The sequence below is a fragment of the Gopherus evgoodei genome, chromosome 8 (assembly GCF_007399415.2).
Source record: "Gopherus evgoodei ecotype Sinaloan lineage chromosome 8, rGopEvg1_v1.p, whole genome shotgun sequence".
Classification (NCBI taxonomy): Eukaryota; Metazoa; Chordata; order Testudines; family Testudinidae; genus Gopherus; species Gopherus evgoodei.
Window position 1 is genome coordinate 43,035,399 of NC_044329.1, and position 16,097 is coordinate 43,051,495.

The 16,097-nt window shown below is 50.3% G+C and overlaps 1 protein-coding gene across 10 annotated transcripts in view; it reads left to right on the forward strand.

Annotated features, from left to right (window-relative positions):
• Positions 1-396: 396 nt before the first annotated feature.
• Positions 397-16,097, forward strand: part of SELP (selectin P) — a 72,666-nt gene continuing 56,965 nt past the window's right edge. For all 10 annotated transcript variants that reach the window (XM_030572062.1, XM_030572061.1, XM_030572063.1 and 7 more), the window contains exons 1-4: positions 397-490; positions 3,370-3,460; positions 11,716-12,105; positions 13,566-13,673. In XM_030572062.1, the coding sequence (XP_030427922.1) occupies positions 488-490; positions 3,370-3,460; positions 11,716-12,105; positions 13,566-13,673 (592 nt within the window). In that variant the 5' untranslated portion in view covers positions 397-487. The remainder of the gene's footprint in view (positions 491-3,369; positions 3,461-11,715; positions 12,106-13,565; positions 13,674-16,097) is intronic.

The window sequence follows — 16,097 nt, forward strand, 5'->3', positions numbered from 1 at the left end:
CAGAGAATGAGGTGGTGGTGTCTACCGTATGGCTTCTAGCCCACTGGTTAGGACACTCAGCTGGCCTGTGGGAGCCCCATTTCAATTCCCCCATTTGCTTAAGGGGAAGAAATGATTTGCACAGGGGTCTCCGACCTTTCAGGAGAGGTTTCCTAAGGGATATTCTGAGGGAGGATCCCTCAGTTTCAGCTGTTGCATTCTGGATCAATACCAAATCACTGGAGCAGGGGGACTGGGCCCTGGATTTCCCACCTCTCAGGTCAGTCCCTACCCACCAGGATTCACAGTCATGCTCTCTCTGGCCCCAAAATTCTTCAAGCTGTCACTCGATGTAGGGGGAGGAACAGGAAAGGGATGCAATGAGGTTCTGCACACATTAAAGGAAGTGCTGCAAGACACACCCAAGCAGAGGGCTGGTTTAAATCATCTCGGTCCAGGGATTGAGCGAGAGGGGAGGAAAGTGAAGGCTGGCAGGTCGGCATTGGAGATGGTAGGTCTAGCACCTTCTTCTACCTGGGGATGTGTCTGGCTTCACCTGTGCAGTGTTTAGGAAGGAGTGAGGCAGGCAGAGGAGCTGCTGCTCACAAGGGAGAGTTACAAGCTGGCTCCTTAGTAACAGTCATTACCCTCCACTCCAGACACCTCTGAGTGTGGGTACAGGAGACAATGCCAGGAACAGAGACCCCAAATGGCCCCGAGAGCAGGACTCTGCATGGGCAACAGGGACAATGCTCTGACAGTGCCCCACAGACTGCTGCAGAAGGAAACTCCAGGTGGTGAGGAGGGCTAAGTTCTCTCCTGTACTCAACTCTCCAATATTAATTGAAATGATACCACCCAGCTCCAACCAGCAGAGCCCCACTGACCAGCCACGAGTTGTCAGGGGAGGCCCCGTACCCCCCGCTGCTGCCCAGCCCTGAGCAGTCAGGGGAGCCCTGCTCCACTGCCCAGCCCTGAGCAGTCAGGGAAGTCCCCACTCCACTGCCCAGCCCTGAGCTGTCAAGGGAATCCCCATCCCTCCTCTGCCCAGCCCTGAGTTGTCAAGGGAGTCCCCCCTCGCTGCCTGGCCCTCACATACCCAGCCCTGAGTGAGCAGAGGATCCCCCTCCCCCACTGCCCAGCCCCGAGCTGCCAGGAAGAGCCCCCCATGCACCCCTACCCAGCCCTGAGCTGCTGGGGAGCCCCCAACACCCAGCCCTGAGTGGCCAGAGAGAGCCCCCCACTGTCCAGCCCTGAGCTGAGAAGAAGACCCCCCTGTACCCCCATCAAGCCCTGAGCTGCCCAGGGAGAATCCTCCCCACTGCTCAGCCCTGAATGGCCAGGGAGAACCCTCCCACCCCCTTCTGCCCAGCCCTGAGCTGACAAAAAGAGCCCCTCTCCCACTTCCCAGCCCTGAGCTGCCAGGGAGAGCCCCCCCGACGGCCCTGAGTTGCCAAGGGAGGTTCCCCTCTCCCTCCCGCTGCCCAGTCCTGAGCTAAGGAGAGCCCCCTCATGCACCGTCACCAAGCCCAGAGCTGCCCAGGGAGAGCCCCAACCCTGAATAGCCAGGGAGTACCCCCTCACTGCCCACCCCTGAATGGCCAGGGAGAGTCCCCCCTGCTGCCCAGCCCTGAGCTGTCACAGGAGCCCCACTACCACCCAGCTCTGAGCTGCCAGGGGAGACCCCTCTGCTGCCTAGCCCTGACTTGCTCAGGGGAGCCCCCTCCACTGTGCAGCCCTGAGTGGCCAGGGGAGCCCCCTCCCCACCCCATTGCCCAGCCCTGAGCTGACAAGGAGAGCCCCACCCACTTGCACCCAGTCCTGATCTTCCAGGGGAGCCCCCACACCCAGCATTGAATGGCCAAGGAGAGAAACACACACACACCCTGCCCAGTCCTGAGCTGATAAGGAAAGCCCCCATCCCCCTGCTGTGCAATTGGGATTTCACTCAGCCACCTGAGCTAAGAGTCTCTTTCCCCCAGCAAACCCATGAATATCCCCTGTACATCAGCTGGAGATCCCGACCTGGGAAGCAGAGCTAAAGGTTAAAAACCGCATGGGGGGCCCTCTTCCCCTACTTTCCCCTTCCCTTCCTTTTGGCCTTCCCTCCAGAGCTCCTACATTAATGACTTTGCTGAATGCTAGCCAATGGCTCCCTATGCCCTGGTACAGCTGAGCTTTGTGGGCATCAGTGGGAAGAACTGGCGCACAGGTGGTGGAATAGCAGCAACCCCAGCATGAGGATTGGTTGGGAAAGTGGAGATGGGCTAACAGAGATGGCCTCATTCAAAGCCTCCCTGCCATCCAAAAGACAGTATGGAGCCTCTCGGGCCTGGGAGGCTGCTTGGGGAGCCAGCCAGCTACCCCCAGGAAGCTGAGACCCAGATGAGAGGAGCAGCCAGAACTACAACTCTTGCCAAACCACCATCCTAATTTAACTGGTTCAGACCACACTGCTCCTTTCCCCCAGATCTCTGGGCAAGGCTGGGCTCGGCCCCTGTTGGTAAGATGCCAGAGGGTACATCTGCACTGTGTTTTAAACCCACGGCAGGGTGTCTCACAGCCCAAGCCTACAGACTCAGGTTTACAGAGCTCACACTATAGCCCTACACACAGCTATGTAGACATTCGGGCTGAGGCTGGATCCTGCCCTCTGAAGCCCAGGGAGAGGAGGGGCCTGATGGTGCAGCTTGCAGCATTTCAGATTTAGACCCATGGATGGTTCCCATTTTTTCTAATTCTAATATAACTCTATTACACCTGAATATTTCTCTGATTGACTGAGATGCTCCGCTGTTTATCTAATTTATGGATAAAAACTGCCTCCATCCTCTGAGCTGAACTCATGACACTGACCAGCAACATCTCACGCTCATAGTTACTTTCTCCAGGATGTTCATTAACAACTTGTTGTGGAGATGATGTTGCTAAATCAAATCACTTGCCTAAAATTCCAACTGTTCCTTCTTCCCCTGTGAGGCTGGCAACTCTTGCTCTTTGAGATTCTGCATTTTATCTGCATTGTAAATATGAACTAATCAGAGATAAGCAACAATGAGTCCAGTGGCACCTTAAAGACTAACAGATGTATTGGAGCATAAGTTTTCGTGGGCGAATATCCACTTTGCATGCATCTGATGAAGTGGGTATTCACCCACGAATGCTTATGCTCCAGTACGTCTGTTAGTCTTTAACGTGTCACAGGACTCTTTGTTGCTTTTTACAGATCCGGACTAAAATGGCTACCCCTCTGATACTAAGCAGAGATAGTGCCTGTGTCAGCTAGATGTGTCCAACAGTGTCTGTTTCAGCTCAGTGTGTCAAATATGCCTGGACCTGCCTGCTGTGAAGTACTGAGGGGTTTATGGATATGTTTTTTCTGATTCCCAGGGCAGCACCGTAGGACTCTGCTCCAGTCCAAGGGCTTGGGGATGTGGCTGGAATGTCACCCAACTCCTGTGCTTTGCTGCCATTAGCTGGGGTAAGCTTTCCTGCAACTCTTCGGTGGCCTGCTCCTGACACTGCCAGGGGAAAATTCACAGACACATCCCTGGGAAAGTCCTGGGAGAGAAGTGGTATTGTTGTGGCACCAACAGTCACTCCTGGTCTGCCCAGGGACATTTTACTGGCAGGCACATTGAAACAGTTTCATTTGGGCAAGAATTCTGACCCCGAGGTGATTATTTAGGGACCTAAATCCTATTCCTCCTAATCCCTTCTTTTTGCCACTCCTGTATCCCAGAAACCAGTAGAGTCCCTAGAAATTACCCTAGTTACAATGGAGAGGCCTTCACACGGCCTGCTTGGCTTCCTAAAGCATCTCACAGTTCCCCAGCCAGGCCAGGGGCTGATGAACTCCTCTGAACAGGCATAGTCCAGGCCAGCTCTCTCCTCTGACTGCATTGAGAATGTCTGGACCCCATTTCCAGCACCGGCACCAGCAGCAATGCAAGTGTTGGTGCAGATAGAGTGCAGGGGGTTGACACCTGTTATGGATTAGAGGGTCTGGGCCCTGGGAGTAACCCCTTTAGTGTGCCAGACTTCAAAGGGCAGGCTATGTGACTCTATTACTGCAGGCCTGGGCCTTCAGACTCCAGAACCCCTCCAGCACCCCTATTTCTCACTGTGGCTCTCTGCAGCTAATCCAGCCAAGAGCCTTGAGGGAGCAATGCACCCAGCAGATTAGGTGGCAGCCTTTTTAAAACTAGGTAGCTTTGATTAGTTATCTGGAATCCAGCATCAGTGCATCCTTAGTCAGCATAAGACATGACAGCCAAGCTTCAGAGTCCATATCAGTAGGAGCAATGGTTTTGCCATGCCCTGATTCTCTGGGGTCCTTCTTTGCTCTCTCTGACCCTGCCTGTGTGAGTCCATCTGCTCATCACAGCAACCTTAACAGACAGACAGCCACCTCATCCCTTTGTCTCCATCTATGGCCTTTTCACTCTGATTCCCTGAAGAGGTTTGGAGGAAGTTAAGCATTAATGGCCCAGTATTTGGCTCTTCCCTTATCAATGCAGGGTCTCCAATTCCTGTGTGTAGATTCCAGCCAGTTCTTGCTAAGCTGCCTGGTTCCAAGGAGAAAAACTCTTTCTGCCCAGTGGGTAACACTACAAAGTAGAGACAGACCCCGAGGTTTATAACAATTGTACAAAAAGTCCCTACATTCCTCATAGCACCTCTCAGAAATCCTGCTTGACACTGTGACTGTGTACAATTGTGTCCTTCCAAGTAGCCCCTCCAGTCATGCCATCTCCAGCTGGCACCCAGAACCCAGTTCAGGTAGGAGCTCCCTGGTGCACAAGATGATTGCACCATACCCGGCCAGCCTGTGCTTGGAAAGCCCAGTTATCACATCTCCTCCAAGAACAGGTTGCTACTTGCCTCTCATGTGTGGATCCTCCCCTACCTGTTGCAGAGAGAGGAGAGCCCTCTCACATTCAGGTCTGCTCTCAGATACACAGATGCAATCCCCATTGACTGAGTTGCACCTGTGAATTGGAGGCTAGACCTCAGCCCACAGCTCTCCTAGTGGCATTTCCCATGAGGAATTAGCTGTGAAACGTGGCAAGTGCTGTTGAAACATGGATGTGCTATGTACATATATGGGGCCAGTGGCAGGGCCGCCCAGAGGAGGGGAGAAGTGGAGCAATTTGCCCCAGGCCCCGGGGGCCCCGTGAGCCCTGGCCTGGCGCCGGTCTGGGTCTTCGGCGGCATTTTGGCGGCAGGGGGCCCTTCAGTGCTGCTGAAGATGCGGAGTGACTGAAGAGCCTCCTATCGCCAAAATGCCCCGTGAGCCCTGGCCCAGTAGCAGTCTGGGTCTTCGGTGGCAGGAGGACCTTCAGTGCTGCCGAACACCCTGACCACGACCGGGTGAGTACAAGCGCCGCAGCTCCCCCGCTTTGCCCCAGGCCCCCTGAATCCTCTCGGGGCGGCCCTGGCCAGTGGCATTAATTACAATGGAGCTTTGCTGGTTTACACCAGGTGAGGAGCTGTCCCATAGTGGTATCTACACCACAAGAAACAGGGCAAGGAAGAGAATATTGTTCTTGGGTGAGTTCCTTGGCGCAGGCCGGTCTGTGCTGAGTATCACTTTTGTCTTCTGTCTACTGGTTTGGCATCATTTGAACTGAAGTCTTTGATGTTCATAGAGCATGAGCATAGAGCCTGGGGAACTACTCTGCCAGGACCTCTGTACAAAGCTGACCCTGACCCCAGACCATTCAGCTGATTTGAAAATGTTCTGTTCACTTTTTAAATAACTGTTCATTCTTGCACTGCCAGGCTTGAGATCAGCACCAGTGCTGTCATATCGTGAGCAGGGCTGGGGGAAGCTGTGCTCCAGGTGAATCCTGCTGCATTATTTCAAGAGGCCTTAGAGGAGGATCAGAGTGTCACATTGCTAGTTGCTTATCTGAGCCCTTTGTGAAGTTCAAAATAGAGATGGGCACCAGCTGCAGAATGTGGGGGGGTCAGGGGTCCTGAGCCACAGTGCTCCATGGAAATGGGATTATTGAGCTCTGGTTCACCATATTATAGAGAAGAGGCAGGGGGAGAAGTTTGGATTTTGGGGGGTTGTTTGGGCTCATCTTCAATGTAAAGCATTTGAGGTCCATCCCTCATAACATGGGTGTAATGTTCACCAGGCAGAACAGGAATGACAAGCAGAGCTTGGTGGGTTGGAGAGACCAAATGGTGTGAAGATTTTCATCAGCTAAACACCCGACATTCCAGATCTCAAACCAAAACCTCAGGACATCTTGTGTCAGCAACACTGTGCTTTAATTCTCCAGGGAGGAGTTCTCTTGTGAGATTTTGAGTCCTTCTTATTCCAACCACGCCAGAAATACCACAAGAACAGTGCTGAGTGACATAATGCTTTGGAATGCCACTTTCAGGCCCATCACTAGCAGATGTGCAGAGGGCATCAAGCACCACATGAAAAGTAATGGGACGGGACAGCTTGCCGAGCTTCCTGAACTCCCAAAGGGCTCTGGCTTTGGCTCTTGTGCAAATAAACCAACCCATCATATCAGCACTCCCATGGATTCTTATAAAACTTTAACCACAAGTCTGGCTCTTTTGGGCTCTTCTAAATGGATGCCAAAGTGCTGGTCGTTTCTGGGAAATCTTTACGCTGCATGAGGCAATGCTAAAAGTGGAGCTGGTTGGGAAGTTTCCATCAAAATGTTTTGTTAAAGAAAAATGCAGATTCAGCAAAATCAAAATTTTCTACAGGAAAGTTTTGATATTGTTGAATTTTTTTTATTTTCCATTGGGGAAAATCTAAATCAAATTTTTTGTTTCAAGCCAATTCAACCCAAGTCAGTTTGCTATTAACCTGCATCTATCTTTGGTGACACGCTGTCTCATGGGAGTTATAGTTTGGGTGTTTCGTGCCCCCATTTTATCCAACAGGCCAGGCTCCTTGGCCATACTATATCTTCTAAGATCCACTGTTGTCTTCCCTCTGATGGGACACATCTGTAGTTGTATCATGGGAGATACAGACTAGCCAGGGATGTAGACCTGACTTGAAGGGAAACATTTTGACTTTTCCTAATCAACATTTTTCTGAACTCTTTCATTTTGTGAAAAAAAAATTCAACCTTTCTGGATGAAAACAAATGTTGAAATATTGGAATTTCATGCAGAAAAACATTTTTGTGGAGCTTTATCTCTAAGGGGCAAATCCAGAAGTTGTATTAAATCTATGGTGCAAGACTTTTGATCCATGCTTTGTAAATAAAGTGTATGATATGTTCCCTGAAATGAACACTACTGAGCTGAGGGCAGGTCCCTAAGCTGCACTGTTTGGAAGAAGATCTGACTTCAGGGCTATTTTCAGATAGATTTCCGTAACCATAGAGACACTGCAATATGGTGGTTGTTTAGTAGCAAAAAACCCTGGATTGCATCAAGTAATGATGAGAAATAATATAAATAGACACTGTGTTTCAGTTCTGTCACGTTCAGCTCCATGGCTAGTTTCAGCCTTGATTTGTAGTTCATTTTTATCTTTTCCTGATTTGTAAGCACTACCAGCTGGGCCAGCTTCTTCACAAAACTCAGTTTTACAAAGCTCTCCAAAAATGTCTTGTATATTTATATTAGCTGCTAAAGCAGAGAAGTGACAAACACCAGCAACTTATGAGAATGTTCAAATCTGGCTCTGGATTCAGACTTGGTTGCTGGCTTCATATGTAAAACTACAAAGGAAAAATTAAAATTAAAATTGAGTTAATCCCATATTTCTGTGCCTGTCAAAAGAGGGCCTTGAGCACTTATATGAGGAAAAAATAAGTTATAATGAACCTTCTTAAAAACAATTCCCCCTCTGGGAAATCCTTTTGGTTCTTCCTGGTGCACTGAAGGTATCCCAGCACACATCTTTCAGTGACAACAGCACAGAATCCATTTATGGATCACAGTGAGACATTTGATATTTGTGATGTCTCATTTTGGGATACTTTCATTAAACTACAACCTACCAAAGGATTTCATAGAATGGGGGGAGAGGGGGAAAGGGGTTGGTTAGTTAGCTGTCTCTTAGCTTGTTAGCCTCTGCTGAGTGGAGACATTCAGACCAGAAATCAAAGCCTAAAGCCGTTTTAATTTTTGAAGTTCATCTTTTACCAGTTTTCAATCCCTGTATTTCTTATTTCACTAAATGCTGCTAGTTAGGTAGAGACTCTCAGCATGAGATTTGTGATGTCAGATCCAAGAATAACACATATAGGTCATTAGAACTGGACTGATCTCTTATAGGCAGGCTGGTAGCGCTGCTTATCATTAAGGTTGTCCAATACTTCCCATTATAAGATCCGGTTTTCAGTTGCTTATAACTTTGCCAGGCTTTAACCATTTGGACTGACATTTTTCCATATGGGTTGTCTGCCCCAAGCTGAACTATTGGGAAAATTTCAACCAAAACAGTTCAGCCATTTCTAAGAATAAGGCTATGGAAAAAATATGTTGTTTTCTTGATGTTCAAAAAATCTGGTCAGCTTTTCATTGAAAAGCTCTGGTGCCCCCATACTTTGGAGCAGGAACTTGAAATTTGGCAGGGAGTAGGTGTTTGCGTCAGGAAGATGCCTGTGAAAATCTGCCCAAAAAATTGGCCAAGTTTAAGCCTTTGAAAAACAACAGTTTGTACTGCTCAGTAAAGACTGATTTTAGCAGCCACATTCCCTGAAAATTTCATCTATAATATTGGTCATGCTCCAGCTCGGGGCAAGAGCCAGACCTGCAGTGGATAGGGATGGCAGAGGATGTAGATTGGGAAAAGGAGTCCAGGGGGAAGACTGGGACTGGAGGTTTACATTAGAGAGAAAAAAACGGATTGGGAATTGGAGAGGGACTGGGACTGTCTGGGCAAGGAGACTGGGACTGGGATCCAGGGGAGACTGGGATTGGTTGGGCAAGGAGACTGGGACTGGGATCTAGGGAGGAAAATGAGGGGAGTGGGAGCAGGTAGGTTGGGGGAGAGTGAGGTTGGATGAGGATCTTGGGGGATCTTGGGATTATTTAAGCAAGGTGACTGGGACGGAGAACTGGTAGGGTAGGAGGAAGGAGGGAAGGGAGACGACTCATAGACTCATAGACTTTAAGGTTAGGAGGGACCATTATGATCATCTAGTCTGACCTCCTGCACAATGCAGGCCACAGAATCTCACCCATCCACTTCAATAACAAACCCCTAACCTATGTCTGAGTTATTGAAGTCCTCAAATTGTGGTTTGAAGACCTCAAGCCGCAGAGAATCCTCCAGCAAGTGACCCGTGCCCCATGCTGCAGAGGAAGGCAAATAACTCTGCCAAGGAGCTGGTGTTCAGGGGGAATGGCTGGGCAAGGACACTGGGGGAAGGAGGCCAGGGACAGCTGCTGAGACTGGATGACAAACCCAGGGAGGGATAGTGGCCCTGCGAGCCAGTAGGGATATAGATTGGATGAAGAGCCAGGATGGGGGCGTGGGAGAACTGGGACTGCCTGGGCAAGGAGCCTGGGGACAAGGAGCTTGGAGGGTGGGGGGAAACTGAGAATGGCCAGGATTGGAGAGTGGGACTGGGTGTGGAGGGATGCCTGCGGTAGGGCAGGGAGTCCAGAGAGGTGAGACTATGGCTTGCTAGACAATGAGACTGGGACTGAGATGAGGAGCCAGGGATGGGCAAGGGACATGTCTGGAACAGGGACAGGTTGGAGCGGACAGGGCAGAAGGGGCCATGCTTAGGAGACAGAGGCAGAAGAGTCTGTGGCCACTAGAGAACACTCTCCTCTAGAGCCTGGAATGGAGCCCACAATTCCTGAGTTCTCTGCTGTCAGCAAGTATCTGTGAAATCCACTGGCAAAATGTATGTTTCATATCCCTCTAGTGCTGACCAACAGGGACTATGAAAACCTGCTACTGCTATTGGTTCCTCCATTAGCTCAGGTGGCAGAGGTCTGTGCACCCGATCTCAGGATTTTAACCCTGCTGATGATCCATATTGGTGTCACTATGCCGCCACGTGAGAGAGCTTCTGTTTTTTACAATTTGCTTTTTAAAAAACATAGGAAATTACACACACACACACACACACACACACACACACACACACACACACACACACACACACACACACACACACACACACCTACTTTAAACGAACATTTTTAATGTTTCAAAGTCAAGCACTCATACCATAGGAAATGCCAGAACCCTTGCCTCGCTGAGTGCACAGGATGGACCTATGCTAGGGAATGAATCCAGATTGTACAGTGAAAAAAGCTGTTGTCTGTAGGAACCGTGCCTCATCTGTTGCAGGAGCTGGAAGGTGTTTGATGAATGAGGCAGAGGGTTGCAAGAAGAGAAGGGATGGTTTCAAGGGTAAGGCTGTTGACTGCTGCCCTGGAGAACTGGATTCTGCCTCTGCCCCAGAGCAAGTCACTTAAACCAAACTTCCCAGGTGGCCACTGAATGTGTGTTCTTCACTTTCTGGGTTCTCAAATTGAGACCCTATGATCTGATTTGCAGAAGTGCTGAGCACTCACTGCTGCAACTAAAGTCAATGGGAACAGTGCTCTGAACATAGAAAGTGCTTTATAATGCTAAATACTTCAGAAAATCAGGTCCTAGGGGTCTCAAATGTAGAGCCCTGCATGGATACACAGTTTATATCCACGGATGCGGATATCTGTGGATATAAAGCGGATATCCATGGATTTGCAGGACTCCAGTGACAATGAGTGAGATGATCAGGGCCATGGCCAACAACTGGGCCAGAATGTCAGGCTGCCGCTTGCAGGACCCAGCACCCAGGCCAGGCAGCTCCTCAGGCATGGCTGTACCTCCTCCAGCCCTGCCCACTGGGGCGGGCACTAGGCTCACTGGCAGCTTTCTCTGGTCACACTAGTATGTGCAAGCGGTATCTCCTGACCAGGAGCATGTAAGCCTGTCTCACTTGTTGTCATTACAGCCCTGCAAGTCTGCATATATCTGCTTTATATCCATGGATATGTGCATCTGTGGATATAATTATTTATCTGCACAGGGCTCTACTCAAATGGGACACCCAAAATTACTTTCAACCTTAATCTCTCTAGTCCAGCTCCTCAAAGATATTTAGGCACCTAACTTGCAATAAAATCAATGGCAATTAGGTGCCTAAATACCTTTGAGAACCAGTGCCTCTGTACCTCTGTTCCCATCTTTGAAATGGGGATAATACCACCTTCTCATCTCCCAGAGTTGTTGTGAGTATAAACTCATTAATGTTTGTGAAGCACACAGATACTGTAATGATGAGTACTATAGAAAAGCCTTTGGGGAAATGAATAATTCTGTCTTCAGAGCAGGGTTTGTATAGTGGGCAGTAAATAAGGCTGGGGCGGTCACACATCGACAAGTGAGGAGAAAACAAACTATTGAATAGCTAGCTCCTCATTCAGTGAGCACCGTCCATCCTCTGCACCAAGTGAGGCAGAGGACCTATGGAAAAATTGTATGTTATCATGCCATTAAAGACTATACCACCATGCATATACGCACAAGGGGGCTGAACTCAGTCACATGGGCAACCTTAATTGTGGCATTTCCTAATGTTTGAGCGCTTGACTTTTCAACCTAAATAATGTTCTTTTAATGCAGTTCTTTTGTGTGTGATATAAGATATAGTCTGGTGGCACCCATTGATAGTCAACCCATAGCTTTGTCACTGATTGTAACACAAGTTTGCCTGTTTTTACCCTTTCCAACAGTGCTCATGACTCAGATGGAAGTGGGAGCCTGGACCTACCATTATGGTAACAAATCTGATTACTCATGGGAGCTGGCCAGAAACTTTTGCAGGTCATTCTACACTGACCTCGTAGCAATCCAGAACCAGGGGGAAATTGCTTATCTCAACAGTGTCTTACCCTACTATAAAACATACTACTGGATTGGGATACGAAAGATAAAGAATGTCTGGACCTGGGTTGGTACCAACAAGGTCCTGACGAAGGAGGCTGAGAATTGGGCTAACAGGGAACCCAACAATAAAGGGAGGAACCAAGACTGTGTGGAGATTTACATAAAGAGGGACCGTGATGCTGGAAGATGGAACGATGAGCACTGCCAAAAGAAAAAGAAGGCGCTGTGTTACCAAGGTAACCACCCCACACTGTCATTCTCTGTGTAAGTGTGTGTCTGTCTAACATGTAAGGCTGGGGAGAGTTGCTGGATTGACAGCTCTGGAGAATTAAGTCCCTAATTGCCCATAGAAGAGTATCGATGGGCTGGCTGCCTCCCATGCCCCCTCATGGTCTGAGGTTGCTCCGCAAGCCACTCTCGCCTTGCCTGACTGGAGTCTTTCCTTATTTCCTGGAGTATGTTCTCCCTGGCTCTCAGTCTTTTTCAGCCCTCTGGCTCGGGCTTCCTTCCAGGCATAAACCCTGCCAGCTGGTGAAGGGTTTCCTGCAGGAGCCTCCTGGCTTATCTCTCCGTGAGCATCCCCCTTCTCTGAAGCTTCCTGCTTGTCCAGGGACATCAGCTGACTCCTGATCAGCTGTGCCTTCCTTGTAACTAGCGTTACCTGGCCTCAGGCCTCTAGACCTTAAAGGGCCAGACACACTGTTACAAAGAGGTATGGTCTGGGCAGAGGACCTTAACCCATCCACCCAGCTAAAGTGCCTCAACTCTGATCTGTAGGGTCAGTCGGTCTCCATGGCCCACTGAGTCCTGACTTCTCTGTGGAGACAGTCAACAAGGGCCTGGTTAGTGCTAGCTGGTGTTAGATATTAGTGATATTGTCCCATGGCCGGCAGCACAAGCCTGCACCCGCTTTGCATGTTAGCTTCTGTGTGCAACACTTGTGCCTGGGAGCACTCACTGCTGTGGCGTTCTCTGTGTCTCACTGGTTCCTTTGGTTGGGAAGTTAAAGTTCTGCCTTCCAAGTTCTCCCTCACAAATGGGCCATGCAGGCGGGAGCTGAACCTGTTCTCTGAATGAGTCTTGCTTTGATCCCTACATACTTCTCATCACAAAGTCCCATTGTAAATTGATATGCCAGGTGCTTGGCCCCAGGAGCACCTGTTCTGAGCCCTTGAGAGATGCAGTGGAGTCTCCCTGCCAAAGAGTTACTTATCCTCTTCGGAGTGCAATCAGTGCAAGGGCAGGGAGGGACAGGGAAGTCAAAGCACAGCCTGATAACCAAATGTGGCACATGGTGGCCTCTGATCAATGCATGTGTGTGTCCCCTGCAGGCCTAGCATGCAACACTCCATCTCAATCCAGAGAGCAGCCTAGCCATCCAGGTCAGCGCTTTCCACAGGCAGCGCCTCTGGGTCCAAGAGCAGTGTGACAATCTGTGCAAAGCAGCCACTGCCTCCAAACTTCTGGCAAGGTGCCAATGCCACCTGGCTGGGCAAAACTTGGGTCCTCTTGCAGGGCCTGAGCCAAGGCCTTTGAAGGCAGAGATTTTTTTCCCATGGCCTGAACAGGCTCTAAAAGAGTCCCACAATTAAGAAAAGCAGCAGGGATGGAGGGCAGGATCCAGGCAGTGGGGTGGGTTATGATTTGTCTCTAAAGAGCTGTTAGGGTGGATCCTAACCCAGCTGTACCTCTACAGCATCTTGTCAGCGTTCCTCCTGCAGCCAGCATGGTGAGTGTGTGGAGACCATCGGGAACTACACCTGTGTTTGCTACCCTGGTTTCTACGGGCCTGAGTGTGAAGAAGGTGAGAGCAGTTGAACAGGGACATTAGGGGAGGGAGCCCTGCTGCAGAGCCTGCTACAGTCACTGCATTTACTTTCTGGGTCTCCCCAAAGACCTCCTCTGGGACAATGGCCTGGGCACCCATCAGTGCTGCTCCTAGATTCACCAAAGAGGGACGCTAGCACAGCTGGAGGAATGGCCTTTGCTATTGCTCCCTGGCCAAGGAGGCAGAGTGGGTGGTGTTGTAGCTTCTCAAGTGCTTGACCGCACTGCTGCTATAGCACACCCGCCCCAGGTCAGCCCAGGCAGTTTGCCTCCCTTAGGGGTAAGGCTACACCCCTATCCTGCTGTCAGTCTGGATCTGCCCTAGCAGCATAAACAGTTGCTATCTCCCTTAGGGTTGAGCAGGGTGCCCAGGCCTCAACTGGGGGCGGAGCCTCCTGCTGTGCTGAGTCTGCAGCATCTTCCAGGCCTGGAAAGTCTCTCAGCTGGTGGGTGCATTAGCTTGTGCCCGACTGCCAGCAGGGTTGGCTTTATGGCCCATGGGACCCGATTGGAATACTCGGTGGCGGTCTGCGGCTTTGGCGGCATTTTGGTGGCGGGGGGTCCACTCTGGGTCTTCCGCAGCACCAGAGGACCCCCGACCGCTGAAATGCCACTGAAGACCCCCGGAGCAGACCCCCTGCCACCAAAATACTGCTGAAGACCCTCGGAGTGGGGCCCCCTTAGGCACAGGCGCAAGGCCCTCTTCAGCGCGGGGCCCGATTCCCAGGAATCAGTGGAATTTGTGTAAAGCCAGCCCTGACTGCCAGACACAGCTTCTCAGACAGGCTACTCACCTCACTCTGTTACCCAGAGAAAGCCTGTACCCTTCTCCTTGCCTTGCAGAGCTCAGCCCAAGCAGGGCTGTCATGGCACATCTCCACTGAAGCTGGGTACAAGCCCAGCTAGCCAGACTTGGGCTAGGGGGCTCCAGCTCGAGCTTTACAAATAGCAGTATGGATGTTGCGGCTCCTGCTGAAGCTCAAGCCAAGGGGCTGGGGTAGGCTGTGCTCCAGAGAGCCTGAGACCTGGGAACTTGAGGAGCAACAGGCGTGTGTGCTTGAAACCCCTCCCCCTGCCTCCCAGCTGCTCATGCTGCTGTATGTCCTTTTAGTTGTGAGGTGCAAAAACCCTGACCCCAGGCCTGACTGCAGCCATCCCCTGGGGGAATTTAGCTACAACTCCACATGCAAGTTCCAGTGCCAGGAAGGGTTTGAACTGCAAGGGCTGGACACACTGCTGTGCTTGACGTCAGGGAACTGGACAGCAGCGGCTCCAGAGTGTGCAAATGGGTGCCAGGAGCTCTTCCTGCCTCCTCCCCACTGATTTTATAGTGGAATTCTCAGAGCCTATGTTGGGAGAAACCCAGATCCACTGATGCTGATTGGAAGCTGGGCACCTCACCTCTTTGAACAGCCCCAGACTTAGCATTTAATACCTTTGGCTTCTCATGTGGTTTTTGCAGCTGGTGGTTGGCCTGGAGCCCTTGCTAACCTTTCTATCTCTCTGGGGTTTATACCACACTCATCTCCGTGTTATCTGCGCTTTACCAGCTCTACATGTACAAGTATCATCTCTGACTGGTTTCCCCATCCTCCCATAGTGGTTTGTTTTTAACTGTAAAATGCAGTCGAGCTCCAGCTTAATTATAACTGGTTTGATGTATTCAGCTTGGGAAGTTCCACAACAATCACAGGGACCACCCGAGTTTGCAGGCTGGACAAGGGTTGTCCCCTGCCACATCTGTCAAACTTCAGCATTGTGTCCAAAGAGTCCCATACAGATATTGTAGGGCAGGGTGCATGGACTGGCCATTGGAGGGGGATCTCATACTCTGGTGATGTGGAGGAGAAATTCACTCTTTGTGGCATTATACTTAAATTAGGGATACTTGACATTAATGAAGGCACAGGGCTTAGAGATGGGGGTAGACCAGACAGCCCCCCCATGCTCATCCCCTAGCTAGAGGCATTGCAGGATGTTGCCTCATCAGTTATCATCCTAGGATCTGTGCCACCATTTTCTTTGGAGAATACTGCACTGCCATCTTGGACATCTTGCCATCCATGCTCAGGCCTGAATTGCATGGTGATTCTGGAGGCAGGGCATCCCAGAGTTCTGTTTTCCTTGTGTTGCTGTTTCCCTGTGAAATGTGCTCCATTTACAAGTAAAAAGATGTTTTCTCCTACATGTCAGCTGCAGCACCTTGTGAATGTCAATCTGGGTACACATACAGGTCCGAGGCTAATGCTCCATTATTAGCAGAGCTCCAGTTGTCTGCTCTTGCTGCTCACAAACTCCAGCAGGTTCTCAGATCGTTATATGGTGGTCTGAAAGGGAAACTTCATTGCACCAGCCTTGCAAACTTGGCCTGGGACCGCTGAGTCAAGCTGAGTTATTTTCT